We start from the raw sequence: 14,460 nt of genomic DNA on the forward strand, positions 1-14,460 counted from the left end.
AAAATTCCTGTCCTGGTACCTCCATCCCTATTGACATGTTCTGGCCTTTTGCGGAGCTCGTGTATGAGCACCTAGCTTTTTCTCCTTGCTGTATCTCAGCAGGAGCGTGCTGCTTTAGCATCCTCTCCTCAGATACCAGAGGATGGAGGCGGCTGGGGTCGGGGCTCGTCTCCACCTTTTATGGTCGACAGCTTTGGCGGGACCAAGGGCAGCTTCTGGCAGGATGCAGAGGACCCAGACGACCCTTCCTGCCTCCACGCTCCAGACACCGCCCGGGGGGGCTCCTGGGACGGGCAGTGCGGTCGAGGGTGCGGGCGCTGACGCGGGGCCGCTTTCGGGAGCGGTGCCCGGAGCGTGGCGCGTCCCGCCCCGAGGGGTGCCGGGGAGGGGTGTCCGCCGCACGTCACCGCCGCCCTCGATAAAAGCCCGGAGGGGAGGGAGCCGGGAGAAGCGCGGAGCTGCTCGGGGCGGCAGTGAGCTTTAGGCCGGCGGGGGAGGCGGCGGCTCGCTCAGCGGCAGTCCCTCGCCACGCTCCGCTGCTGGACGTGTCCGCAGCGCGGCTGCCCGTTGCAGTGAGCGGGGCGAGGCCGTGCCTGCGCCCCTCGGCCCCGGCCCCGGCTCCTGCGCTGGCCTGGCGAGGAGGTGGTCGGCGGAGCGAAGCTGGCTGCAGAGGGAGGAGGCAGCAGCCGCCGGAAGGGTAAGGGGGTTGGGGGGGGGGGGGGCTCCCGGCGGCTCCCCGCAGCATCCTCCGTGCGGCGGAGGGGTACGGCGGGATACAGACCCCGGCGCATGCGGGGCGACCCGGCCAGGGTGCGGGTCGTCGGGGCCGGAAGCCCCTCGGCGAACGGGGCCGGGGCAGCGTGCCGAAGAGAGCCCGGGGCTGCCGCTTTCGCCGCTTTTTGTTTCCCTCGCAGCGGCTGGGTCCGGCGCGGTCGGTGCTGCGGGATCCGCGCGTTTTCACCCAGGCACCCGTGGTGCAGGAGTGACTGTGGCTTTCCCACCTAGAGCACTCAGTCATGTAGTAGGCAGTGTTGGTATATGCTGTTCTTGGAAGTGGTACTACTTTTCCAGAGTTTCTTTGCTTTCCTTTGTTTGGTGAATTGACTAACCTCATCAACCCCCATTTGCTTTCTCGAGTTGAATACTTACTTTAGGTTTTTGGAAATCATTAAAAAAAAAAAAAAAACTTTAATCAAAGTCGTATTTTGAAATGCACCAACAGGGGATATTTCATATAAACTTCATTGTGTTTTTCAGTTACTATTTTGGCAATGGATGCAAGCCTTTTAAGTTACTTTGTTCTTATATTCCAGTACTGGAAAACCTTATCTACAGTCTAATCTTCATTGATGTCTGGCTCTTTTTAAGTAGCTATGAAAAGCATGCTTTCCTGCATGAAGGCAATGAAATGTGCATGCCAGTGTACCATATAAAACAGCTTGAACAGACTGAAGTTCATAAGGTTGAAGATAAACTATCTTCCCAAATCAACAATGTATACACTAGAGTAAAAACAGAGTAGCATCCTGGTTTCTCCCCCTAAACAGCAGAGGCAAACTATACAAACTACAGTTGCTGCTTCGTAAGTTCATACAGGCCAGCGATTCAGTCTCCAAATTGCATTACTCTCTCTTATGCATTTACAGCCAACAGACCTGGAAGAAAGACTTTGTCTTGGAGCTAACTCCTGAGCATTTTGAGATCATTCATCATGAAGTATGTAGTACAGGAATGGCTCAGAATCACCACCTTGCTATTCATAGCTCAAGCACTTTCCGCAATGGTTCTTCCCAATGCCACGCTCTTAGAGGAACTTTTGGAAAAGTACATGGATGAAGATGGTGAGTGGTGGATCGCCAAGCAGAGAGGGAAAAGGGCTATCACAGACAGTGATATGCAAAGTATCTTGGATCTTCATAATAAATTACGGGGTCAGGTGTATCCACCAGCTTCCAATATGGAATATATGGTAAGGAAAAACTGATAGTGACGTGCAGAAAGAAATGTTCTTAGAATGGTTGCTGTCACTTTGTAACACAATATACTTTCAGTCTTGGCTTGCTTGTTTTCCAGTTTAAAGCACTTGTTTCTTGTTTGTCCTTTTTTTTTTCCTTTTGTACAGAGGTGAACTGTGAGATAAAAGTGGCTGCTTGTGGATCAAATGCCATGTTCTACTGATACTAATGGTTTTAATCTTTCATAGCTCTCCTGAATTTAAGTGGCAATTCTTCAGTGGTAGGATTCAATTTCCAAAATTACATTGCTCAAAGTAGTTGATTGTGACCCAAGAAGTTACCATCTAAGAAGAGTTACTGAACTCTGAACTTTCAAAATAACATGAATACTCTCCCATGCTTCTAGGTTAGATGGAATTTCTGAGCAAGAAAGTCTTCTATTTAATTTGGCATCTGTTCCTGGACTGGACTCCTGTATGTTCCCATGTTAAACAGATTAATAATGTAATGCGTAATTACTGTTTGTGTTTTTCCCTTAAGAAGCATCTATATTTGGTTTATTATTAGTAGACTTAAATCTCCCATGGTTTTGAACTTTGATTTTATGCCATAGTTCAAGGCTAACTCTGTCTGTCCTTGCTAATTAAATCAAATCAGGTCATTAGAGCTTTGAAGAAGTCCAGAGGTCTGACAAGAATGGACAACTTTTCTTCAGTATTGTTGTTTCTGCGGAAAAGCACAAATCTTCTTCCTGTGTCCACGCTGTGTGTTATTTGTTTATTTGTCCAGGCACCAAGGAAATAGCATTACTGTAGGTTGGGTTGTTTATACCAAATATTACGCAGGTTTCCCTGACACTTTACATTGTCAGGTTATGACAGAAGATCATACTAACACACTTCAAGATGTAGATGTCTTTCGCAGCTTGGAGTGGTGTCTTATCAGCTTGGAGATCTGATTGAACTGTGCCCTGGAGAAACTGTGCTTACTTAAGCCATGAATAAAGGCAGTTTAACTTAAATTTACCTGTATGAGTGTTACTATATTAGACTAAGAGCCATCAGAGAATTAGTTACCATGTTTCATGTCCAAATAAGGGGATGATAATATCTGAAACCCCTTTAACTCCTTCAGTTAAAATAGTCTGCACGTATCTTTGAACTGGTATGTTTCTGTTATGACTTTATCAGACCTTTTTATAATATAGGTTAGCTTCTTGTTTCCAATAACCTAAGTTGATTTATTTCTGGAAAACTTAAGAAAAAGCTGTCCAGAATTTTTGTAAAATAAGAATAGGGAAAACTGCATTGTTTTCCTATGTTAAAATACCATAATGCTTTTCCCCAAGATTCTGCGAAAGGGTAGCTTTGATTTTTAGTTATGTGCTTTTTTCCATTCCTAATGATATTCTACATTTACCTGCATTACATATTTTGAAAAGAACTTGGATATGCTCCTTGGAGTTACACTTTTGACAGCTGTATTCCTCACAGATTCCTCCTGCACTGCGCACACATTGGCCTAGACTTTGTGTTAGGTCTACATCTGGAACAAATTTTTGTTGTGGTGTTGTTGTTGTGTTTTTATTTCTGTGCTCCACTGTGACCCCTGACCCAGAGTACAAGTAGCATGGAAAAGAGATTACACAATTTTAGTATTAAGGAGATAGACTTATGTCCTGATACTCGGAATGGGACAGCAGCTTTCAAGAGAGGGGAATTCAATTTTTGGATAATAACCAAGGGAATCAGGGATTGGGGTGGGCAAAAGTTTAGGATTTATGAATGGGAAGGGTCTGTGTAAAGAATCTGGCCAAAGGAATGGATATGTGTTCAGAGACAGAGACCCATGAGAAGGGCATGCAGGGGGGCTGAGTGTCTGGTCAAGAAGGTGTAGAGAAATCAGTGGTATGGAGAGAAAGAGCATTTGATGAATAGATGTGGTTAGGGGGAAGAACTGTGACTTCCTGGTCAAAGAAAATTTGGAAGCAAGAGTTTATGGAGGGAGGTTAACAGCACAGAATTTCACTAAGAGGCTACACAAAAAGACTGAACCTGTGAGTGAGTGGTAAGGGAGACTGTATGTGGAAGAAGCTGGCAGGGTCAATATTGGGAACTGAGAGGATAATTTAGGAGACAGTGGAAACCCTCTACTGCTTGAAAGAAGGAGGAAATTATGGGATTTCTGTTTGTTTGCATGTATTGTTTAATAAGAGTGAAATTTGAGTACAGAATAGCAAATGTTGTGTGGAGCCATAGATTGAACAGCAAAGAAGGAACGATAAATGATAGCTCATTAAGGAAGCATGGTTTTGTGTAAAGTGATTCCTTTGGAAAAACTAGTATCATAATCATAATGCATTATTCATATTGCACATTATATTTATTGCATAATTAAATTACTGGAGGCAAACTCTATTTTGTCATTTCATAACTTTTGACAGATATAGCTGTATTACTGCTAGTTTTCTGTCCATAATTAAAGCAAATGCCTGTTTTGACACTTTATAGTGATTTTATTTTTCTAGATTCATATCAATAATAGGATGAACAAGTTCCACTTTTCCAGGTGAAGTGATAAGCACTCTTAGATCTGTTTTTCCAAGGATCTGTGATCTCTGGGTTAGTTTTGTGATTCTTTTTCAGTTTGTATCTACTCACGGTAGATACGTCTAAGGAACAGAATGTTCTCATGGTTGTCTGGCTGAATTTACCAGATGACAAGTTCATCTTCCCAAGTACTGTGACTCTATCAGTGAGCAGTAATAGATTCATAGGGTGAAAGGATAAGATAAGAGCATGTGAAAATAGAAAACTTCTGCAGTGAAACCCCCCAGCTTCCAGCAAACAGCAGCTTAGGGACTTCCAAAATCTGCTGTTATAATTTTTTTGGCCAGTAGTCTTGGGTGGAATTTTCTTTTATGAAAATGAATGCTTTTGAGTCCATTTGTATTGTTTGAATCCATGGCATCAAATTCCAGAGTGCTATATGTTTAATTATGGATTGTGGGAAAAAGTACTTTTTTTTTTTTTTTTTTTTTTGTAAAATAGTAATTTCCTCAATGGTTGCATCTTTTCAGCTGGAGAGTCCTACTCCTCTTACTTGAAAAATGTTCTATCTGCTATGGTTGTCGATTTTCATTTTAATTCAAAGGGAAAAAAACAAACTCTTGATACTTATGGCATACCACAGATACAGTTTTTTGCTTCCTAATAATTTCTAAAATTCTTTTACTTTTTTCATTGTGACTGAACTAAAGCTGACATTTTCATAAAGATACTCACAATTACTCCAAGATCTTTCCAGTGTGCTAAGAGGTCATGCATGAATAAGAGGTGTATGAATAGTTGTCTGTAATCTCCAGCAACGTTCTCATTATTTTGCATGTGTTCATACTGAATGCTATCTGTCATTTTGTCTTTCAGTCACTTATTATTAGTGAGGCTCCCTAACTCTGTCTTTTATTCTCCTGTCTTGTTTTTACGTACCTTAAGTAGTGAATACCATCTTGCATTCCCTTTTCTTGGGCTGTTGTGAAGAAGGTATACAGCAGAGAACCATGGACACATCTTGCAGGGAATTTGAAATGTTATTTTGTAGTCTTATCTCTGTTTTCTGTCTTTTATCACTTTTTTTCTTAAACTCATGATATCTTAATTTTAGTCATTTATTAATTTTTAAATAACTTAGGAACTTTGTAGGAAGCTTAACTGCTCTTAATCCTCTTCCACATGTTGACATCTTCAAAGTTTAATACATTCAGGGAGGATTTCATATTAGCTGTGTATTTAGAACGTTTTTTAATGTTCTCTGTGGAATCATTCCATGGAAGTCAGCTATTAGTCTGCAGTTTCTCAGGATCTACTTGACACTTTTTAAAATATTACTACTCACACTCTGTTTTCTGTTACTGTGGTAATGAGTCCATTTTAGGAGAGATTGTGTGCCACATAGTAATTCTGAAGTTCCATGATCAAGTTCTTCCAGATTCTTGAAGGGTATTGTCTGGTCCTGGCAATTTGATGCTGTTAATGTATTCAGTTCCATCTAATGTGTTTTAAGTCTGATACGGATCCTCCAGCTCTCCTTCTGTCGCTTTCTCTGTATAGAAGGATTCTGGCAAGAGAACCTGTGTGAGCTCCTCTGTAGGAAACTGTAGTCCAACCAATTCAATTAACTTCTCTGCATTGGCTTTATGTGACCTTCTGACTGCATGTTAGATCATTCTTTCCCAAACATTTTATTTCAATGCTGAGAGAATTCTTGAATTGTCAACATTATGACTTAAACAGGGGAAAAAAATATATTTTTTAAGGTGATGATGAACAATGTGTCATGAAAATGAATGGCAGATAAGTGCTGTATATGTTTATTGAGATCTCTCCTTATAAGAGAGATGCTCCAAACCTCTGATGATCCTTGTGGCCCTCCACTGGACCTTTTCCAGTAGCTCCTTGTCTTTCTTGTATGGAGGAGCCCAGAACTGGACACAGTATGTCATGCGTTCCATTTTAAATCATTCTTTTAGTACTGATTCTGTGACTTTATGCATATTTTCCCAAACAAATGAGTAAGTCAGATAGCTCATGTGAGACCTATATTGCTTGCATGTGCCTCTGTTGTGCTGAAAAGTGTTTAGGTTCCTATTTTGATAGATAGCAATGCATTTCAACCTGATATTTCTCAGCAATTAGCCACACGCTGCATTTTGTAATTACTGTAATTAGAGAACATTGGTGTCCTGTAGAACAAGGAAGTCTTTGCTTATTTATAGTTGTCTTTTGGCCAGATCCTACTGATAAATGCTAGGGATGTCACTGAAAAGCTTGTGCCTTGCTTCTATAAAGTTTTATTTTGCAAACCTTGTGAAGAAAATACAGTCTTCTAGAGGTACTTTTCAAAAAGTTCAGAATGCAGTAATTTATTTGCTGTAGCTGCATGGTTCTTAAGGGCAGTTATGGATGTGTATCTGAATCAGTACTGAATCCATATTTTGTTTACAGAAAAAAAATATATTTATTCTTACTTTGTGTTGTTATGGTACCTCTGAAGGTCTCAATTTTAAAAATTGATAGTGATGTGATGAAAGTGCTGATACCATGTAACTCCTTTCAAAACCATGACTGACTCATGACTTCCGAGGGGCCTTCCATGAATAATACTGAAACTTTCATGTCATCATAGTGACTGAACAGGGATAGAAATAAATTATTGGCTATTTTATGATGCTTTTAGATCCTATGATTGGCGTAAGTCTGAAGGTAGAAGTTTTTCTCTCTGTGCATCTGTCAGCTTCCAGCTGAGATTTTTTTTGTCTGCAGTATACTTAGGAGAATTGAAATAGCGTTAGGAAAAATAAAGGAAAGCCTTGTAGTGTACTTTACACATTTTAGTGTAGTGCACTTACACATTTTGGTGAACTTTTATATGCTGAATAGAAGTGCCCTGTTAAATTTCCTAGACCTTTCTGACAAAACTTGTTCATGTCTGTGTTTAGCGTATCTTGCCCATTTTGCCAAAACTCTTCAGGGACACTTTGTAAAAAAAAAAACATGTTCTTTTTGAGTGGAGGACTTTGGTTTGTGGAATCCCTGAAGTGGCTGGAGAGCACTTTGGGTGCCAAGAACAGAGCACCTCTTTTAGAGTGAACCTGCCTGCTTTCCCTCTGTTTTTCCACTTTTCTGCTCCACTTCAAAGACTGGTGGAAGTGCTTCAGCTCCTTTGCCTGTGCTCAAAGGCTATTGACACTGCATCAAAGAATACATTGACGTTGACTTATCCTCTTATTCTCTCTGGCAGTTTTAGCAAAGGATTGTGCAGTGTGAAGTGTCCAAGAAAGCAAGTGGATAAGTCCGTGGTATGACTTTTACTGATGTAATGCCAACAACAACTAAGCAACTCCAAGTAAAGAAACTGAAAGTGGAAAGTAGCAGAAAGGCTCACTGTCTCAAAGTTTAAGGAAGCCTTCCCAAAATAATTAACAGCATAGGACAGAAACTGTTCATCTTGTATTTTTGCTGTCAGAGGCATTCTTCATCCTCCATATCAAAAAGATTATTAAAAATTAATCAGTGGTAGCAGTATAAAAGCGTAAATACAAAATACAGTCTGAACACAGAATCAATAAGATTTATAAAAGTAGATCCATGTAGCCTTAGTCTTTATGATGATATCTGCCTAGGAATCTTCTTTAACTTTTTTTTTTTTTAATGGATATGGAGTACTTATTTTTTAACGTAATTTCATTGAAATGCTAAATATGAATTTATCCTCAACTGTAGATTTGGCTTAAGTACAGTGTCCTCAAACCAGGACACTCCCATAGTTAGAAAAGTGTGATTTATTAAGAAGACTATCTTCTGTCCATAGAGAGGACGGTTTTTATTTTATAGTAAAGGAAGATAACAGTTTCTGTTGAGGCTGTTTCACTCATCAAATCCAGAATTTTGACTGCCTGATAGATATCACAATATATTTGCCCTGAATTCCCTGTTGGATCTCCAAATGATCAAGAACTCCTTTAATCCTTTATTAAGTTGGTTTGGGGGGTTTTTTGTTTTTTTTTTTTGTTTTTTTTTTTTGTATTTTTTTTAAGTTTTATTTAAACATATTTCTAACAGTAGTAACAAGTCACATATGATCAATGGGTGCTTTCTGGCAGTAAGTTCAATTCAGTTATGTCAGATTACAGTGATCATCTTCTCAAAGAATTCACTGTGACACATATTTGAGATACTGCAGCTAATTCCTGTTCAGAGTCCAGGAAATTCTGTAGCCTCTCTAAAACTGCTGTATGAAAGCAATTTGTTATAGCTGGTTTGTCGTAGCTATCACTACTAGGATTTGAGGTAAGGGCCCATGCTCTGGTTGGTTTGTGATTAGCTATAAATATTTATGATTACTATTTGTAATGAATATGTGTAATTCATAATTTGACAATCAACAAAACTCAGAAATCAAGATCAGCATTTACGCTCTTGCTTCTTTTCCATTCGTGTCAAAATATAGAAGTGAATAGATGATTTTTAGTCATGTTCTAATAGAAAGTCTTTATGCAGTGCTTTTAAAAAGTAGCAAAATAAATGCACTGTTTCAGAACACCTTGGAAAGCTGAATATTCCAGCAAGGTTTTTTTAATATGCTTTGAGTACACACAGAATTAAATGTGATTAGTCATGTCTGCTGGTTCCTATTCCTGGTTTTACTTTTGAACACAAAAAGCTCAAACACATGAAACTCTAATAGGGAGATACTTCTAAATATTGATGCAATGTATTCAGTGTTCGGGAACAATATTTTTGGCCTCATACCACTTTCATGTTTCCAGGCAAAAGCCACAGTTTTCCTGCTTCTTACTCTTGTCCAGAGGAGTAGCTGAAACCTCAAGGTCTGTTCAGGAATCTCTGCCCAGTTAAAGTTCTATAAACTCTAGTCTGCCACATGGTAGCATGTAAGGTCCCTACCATTTTATTTCTAGACAGGTGGTAGTTCTCCAATGAAAAATAGATGCCTAACTTCCTTGGTAGTATAAAGTTTAACAATTTCAGCTATTCTCTTTGTTTTTGCTTAAACGATGTAAAAGTACTAGTCATTATGGTTGGTTTTGTATATTCAAGGAGAGTTGTCTCGTGTTTCAGTATTCCTGAGCTTTTGTGGTCACTCTGCTGTATACTGTAAGGGATCTTGAGCTAGTACAGAGGCCACATTTTTTTCATACTCAAATGACTTAAAGTAAGCATCTCAGTCATGTGCTAATTCTCATTAGTTTTTATGGCTTTCATTCAGCAGCCTTGGTATGGATCAAAACACGTCACCTAACCATAACTGAAGGCCAAGCTGATGAAAACTGCCAATGTCTGTTCATCAAGAAGAAACCATGTCAAACCAATCTATTCTATTTTTTATATGACCCACTAATTAACCAGCACGGTGTAGCAGAGGGGTGTAGTAGGTGTCATATTTTTGACCCTGGAAAGCTTTTGACACTCTTCACCCTGACGTTTTTGCAAGTGAAAATTGACAAGCTTCTTGTTAAACTGGCAGATGGTGGAAGGTGTTGCTGCTGGAGCCCATGCCTTTTTGGGTAAGCACTTGGGTTATGACTTGTGTGAGCATACATTTAAAGAATACACTTGAAAATTGCAGAAGACATTAATATGGGCACAGGTTAGAATTGTTTCAGAAAACAAGATAAATTAGAAATTTATAAGTGGGAGTAGTGGTTTGGAACCAACATGATGAAGTTTAACTGCAAGGTATGGAATAAGGAAGAAATCAAACAGGCAAAATATAAGGAATAAAACGTAGAGGTAACACTGCAGTAAGAAGATACAGGAGTCGCACTGATTTAAAAATTAGTATAAGGCAGCAGTCTTTGAAGGGAGACTTCTCTATGTGAAGCTGGTGAGACCTTGTCTGAAATGCAGTATCCAGTTTTAGTCATTTTTTTAAGAATGGTCTAGCCATTCTAGAAGGAATGAGGGGGATTAATTATAAAGACAGAATATGTGCTTTAGGAGTCAGAGTGAAGGAATGAAGCAACTGAATTTGTTTCATTAGGGAAATAAATAAAGGTTGTTAACAGGAGAGAGAGTGATTTCTTTTTTCCTTGGCAATAAAACATCAACTAGCATTGCAGGGCAGGAGGTTTGGGTTGCATACCAAGGAAATCCTCTTTACTCTTACAATAAAAATATTCAAGAAGAAAATTATTATTAAATATTATTCTGAAACTGCTGTTGTTAGTTTTGTTTAAAAAATATGGATAATACACATATATTTGATTCTGGCTTAGAGGAAGAGGCTAGATAGATACAGTCAACATCAGTCTTTTGAAGTAATTTTCAGTTGTACCTTTCTGTCATTCTGCACTGGTGCCCTGCAGCTGATTTCTAGTTCTTCACTGTATTTCTGGCTTACTTGCTTATGGCATTTCTCATTCTATGCTTCATCTTTCCTTTTTTTTTTTTTTTTTGTTCTCAGTGTCATTAAAGAATACAGTGGATTCTATTAAAAAGTAAATAAATACCCATACTGTACTGTGGTATTTACTTTACCACTCTCTCTCTATATTTAGAATATATACAGCAATGAGGTATTTATACTATGCCATGGTAAATGTTTACTTTCAGTGGTGCCCACTGTACTTACTTTTCCATCTTTCCTGAGCTGATTTTAGCTTTTTTTTTTTCTTTCTCTATAGTCCCATTCCATATAATTTTTTCTTCTTTCCTATATATGTGAAAGTCTCTCCAATTAAAATGTTACCCATTTTATTTTATTTTATTTTATTTTATTTTATTTTATTTTATTTTATTTTATTTTATTTTATTTTATTTTATTTTATTTTATTTTATTTTATTTTATTTTATTTTAATTTTTTTATTTTATATTTTACTTTTTCTTTGGAAAACGTTTTTTGAACTACTGGGCTTGTCATTTCTGTTGCAGTACTGGTTGGTATAATTGGTAGGCTCACTTAACGCTTTGGATGAGAATTTACTTGTTTGGTCTAATGCTCACACAACAGAAATGGTGGGAGTCATCTCCGACCACAAGCTTTTGATGTCTGTGGTATATATGTCTTCATTTGAGCCATTTTTTTTTTATAATTAGTAGAGAAAAATGAGAATTTCCAACACACAGTTTATCTCAATTAGAGGTGGGTAGCTAAAATTACCTCTACAGATGCTTATTTGTCTATGTAACTGCAAAGCTAATTTGGATAATTAGCTCAGATGTAGGTATCTGCTTTAAGGCTGTTTAAATTCAGGGGAGGTTAATCCCTGTGTGGAGTGATTAGTTTGGCTGTTGATGAATTGTAATTTAATCTGCGGTATCTTCACCAAAACATCAGCTCCTCCATAAGCAGAACATTGGTTTCAGTCTACGCGCTACTTGAACCCCATGTTGACAGAGGTTAAATACCACAATTTGTAGTCCAGTCCATAAAGCTAAACAGGTGTTAGATGTGGTTTATTTTAATCTGGTCCGTTGTAAACCAGAAGCATTCAGAAGATCCTTATTGCATGCAACATTCCTGCTGTAAAACTTGTAACCTTCTGGGGTAGAAGAAGAGTGGGAAGCTGAAGTCGGTAACTGTTACTACCATTCGGTTTAATATGCCACCTGGGTGGTGGAAAACCTCTGGGTTTTAGCTTCAGCTGATCTAGCATGTGTGGAAAGCTTGTGAAATGCTGATAGCGTCATATCTATGGGAATGTCTTTGATGTTACACTGGGTTTTAATAGGATACTGATGAAGGCGATGCCTGTGTTAGTGAGTGTTGTGGTGCCACAGGAGCAGGTATGTAGAGCAAAAGAACTGGTGCTGAGGACTTGACGTTCATGCTGTCTGTATTTCAGTGGTTTTTATTTTCGACTGGGATTAATCTGTGTGGACTGAATACCCGTGAACAACTGCAAAGTGTTAGATGCGCTCCTGGAGCACAACTTGCATTTTAGCTGGAAGAGATCCAGTTAGTACTCCAAGAGTGCTCAGTGATACACAGTAAGTGGGAGTGATCAGGACTTCCATTTCAAAAGCACATTCCTGTTCTAAATTAAATAAAAAATCAAAACTCAAAACAAACCAAAACCCTAATTCGCTTTGAGTTCAGTCGTGGTGGTATTGCAATCCAGCCTAAAAGATTAGCATTGTTTTCAGGCTGCTGTCTACATGGAAGTGAATGTTTTATATAGTAGATAGTAGATCAGTGTGAAATCTAAGAAATGCAGCAGAAATAGCATAAATAATAACTCAGATGATATGCAAGTTGTTTTCCAGAGCTGAAGCAGGAACACACTTCTGCTACTGTAAGTAAGGCTGAAGTATATAGAGCTAAATGTTTTTTTCTCTTACAGTAAAATAGGTGTTTGCAGGGACTGGAAACTTAGCCAATGCCCCTGCTGCATGTAGTGGCTCAGGTGAAATAGCTTTTAAAATAGCAGTTTTGCTGTATGGGTATGCTGTTGTGGATAGCTGAAGCATCTATAGCCATCTGACTATGATGCCTTGTGAGTGGTAGACTCTTCAGAGTACATGATAAAATTAAGTCTTGAGCAGCACTGAGCCTTGACCCTTGGTTTGTATATGTGGATGATGCTAACTGTAAAGACCAAAACATGTTACCTTGCAATGAGAAGAGACTACTTCCTCTAGTAGACAGCTATTGCAGACATGAGGAGAAAAGAGAAGGAGGTTTTTTTGCTCATCCATTATCATGATGTCAGAGTGGTCGTAGCTACCTAATTACGTACCTTTTTTTCCCTCCCTCTCATGTTGAGCAAGTTTACATCTGCACCTTTTTTGAGAATTTCATGTTGTACTTTGGACACCGGAGGGCAAGACAGGTACAGATCAATACATATCTGTCCTGGGTTCAGCAGTAGCAGTTATTTTTTCTCCTTCTTAGTAGCTGGTGCAGTGCTGTGGTTTTGACTTTCGGCCTGGGAACAGTACTGGTAACACCGATGTTTTTAGTTGCTGCTCAAATGTTTAGGCTGACCAAGGACTTTCTGAGCCTCATGCTCTGCCAAGGAGGAGGGGAAGCCAGGAGGAAGCAGAGACAGGACACCTGACCCAAGTTAGCCAAAGAGGTATTCCATACCCCAGCACGTCATGCCCAGGATGTAACTGAGAGTTACCTGGAAGGGCTAGATCACTGCTCGGGTCGGGCTGGGTATTATCGGTCGTCGGGTGGTATCGTGTTCTCTCCCCTTGTTATTTCCCTTATGATTATTATCATTGGTGGTAGGAGTTGTGGTTTGTGTTATACCTTAGTTACTGGACTGCTCTTATCTCAGCCTGTGTGAGTTACATTCTTTTGATTCTCCTCCTCATCCCTCCAGGAGTGGTGGGAAGAAGGGTGGGGGGAGTGTATGAATGAGCTGTGTGTCTGGGCTTAAACCACGACGATATTCAAAACTAAGAAAATGGTATATGCTACACCATTTTGTGCACTACAGTCTCTTCAGTTCCATAGTTTCTTCCATGATACTATTGAATACAGGATTATCATTACAAATAGAGCTTTCTGTCTTATAAACTACATTTTCTCAACTTAAAATTTTCAAGATAGCCTTTGGTTCAGTGCTTTCTAACCTTCTGCGTATATAAATTTAAAAAGTGAAATTTCATTCTGTGAAAAGTTGATCCCATTATTTTATTTCCTTTCTATATCATACTTAGGCTTTGAATATTTCCTAATTTCAGCTTTCACAGCTAACTGTATGTGTATAACAATTTAACTTCTTACAACTGCAGTCTGCAGACTTTATCTTGCAAGTCACACATTCACGGCTTTTACAAGTCATTTAACAGTTTTACAAGTTTATGGACCTGGCCATAACTAGGGAGATATTATTATATTCCGTTCTGTATCTATATTTCATCTCTATTTGAGTACTTTTAAACTCTAACATAGTCTTGAAGAAGAAACAATGGTAAATCGTACTGTAGGTTTCATGACCTCATCTGAAAAAAATGGATCAAATTAAGCATTGGC

The 14,460-nt window shown here is 39.1% G+C and overlaps 1 protein-coding gene across 2 annotated transcripts in view; it reads left to right on the forward strand.

Annotated features, from left to right (window-relative positions):
* Window positions 1-420: 420 nt before the first annotated feature.
* The window catches only part of CRISPLD1 (cysteine rich secretory protein LCCL domain containing 1), a 35,985-nt gene continuing 21,945 nt past the window's right edge, over window positions 421-14,460 (forward strand). Inside the window, exons 1-2 of one of the 2 annotated variants that reach the window (XM_065668466.1) lie at window positions 421-697; window positions 1,647-1,969. In XM_065668466.1, the coding sequence (XP_065524538.1) occupies window positions 1,712-1,969 (258 nt within the window). In that variant the 5' untranslated portion in view covers window positions 421-697; window positions 1,647-1,711. Of the gene's footprint in view, window positions 698-1,646; window positions 1,970-14,460 lie in introns of those variants that run through there. The other variant, XM_065668467.1, reaches the window with a different exon arrangement.

The sequence above is a fragment of the Lathamus discolor genome, chromosome 2 (genome assembly GCF_037157495.1).
Source record: "Lathamus discolor isolate bLatDis1 chromosome 2, bLatDis1.hap1, whole genome shotgun sequence".
In the NCBI taxonomy this organism is placed as follows: domain Eukaryota; kingdom Metazoa; phylum Chordata; class Aves; order Psittaciformes; family Psittacidae; genus Lathamus; species Lathamus discolor.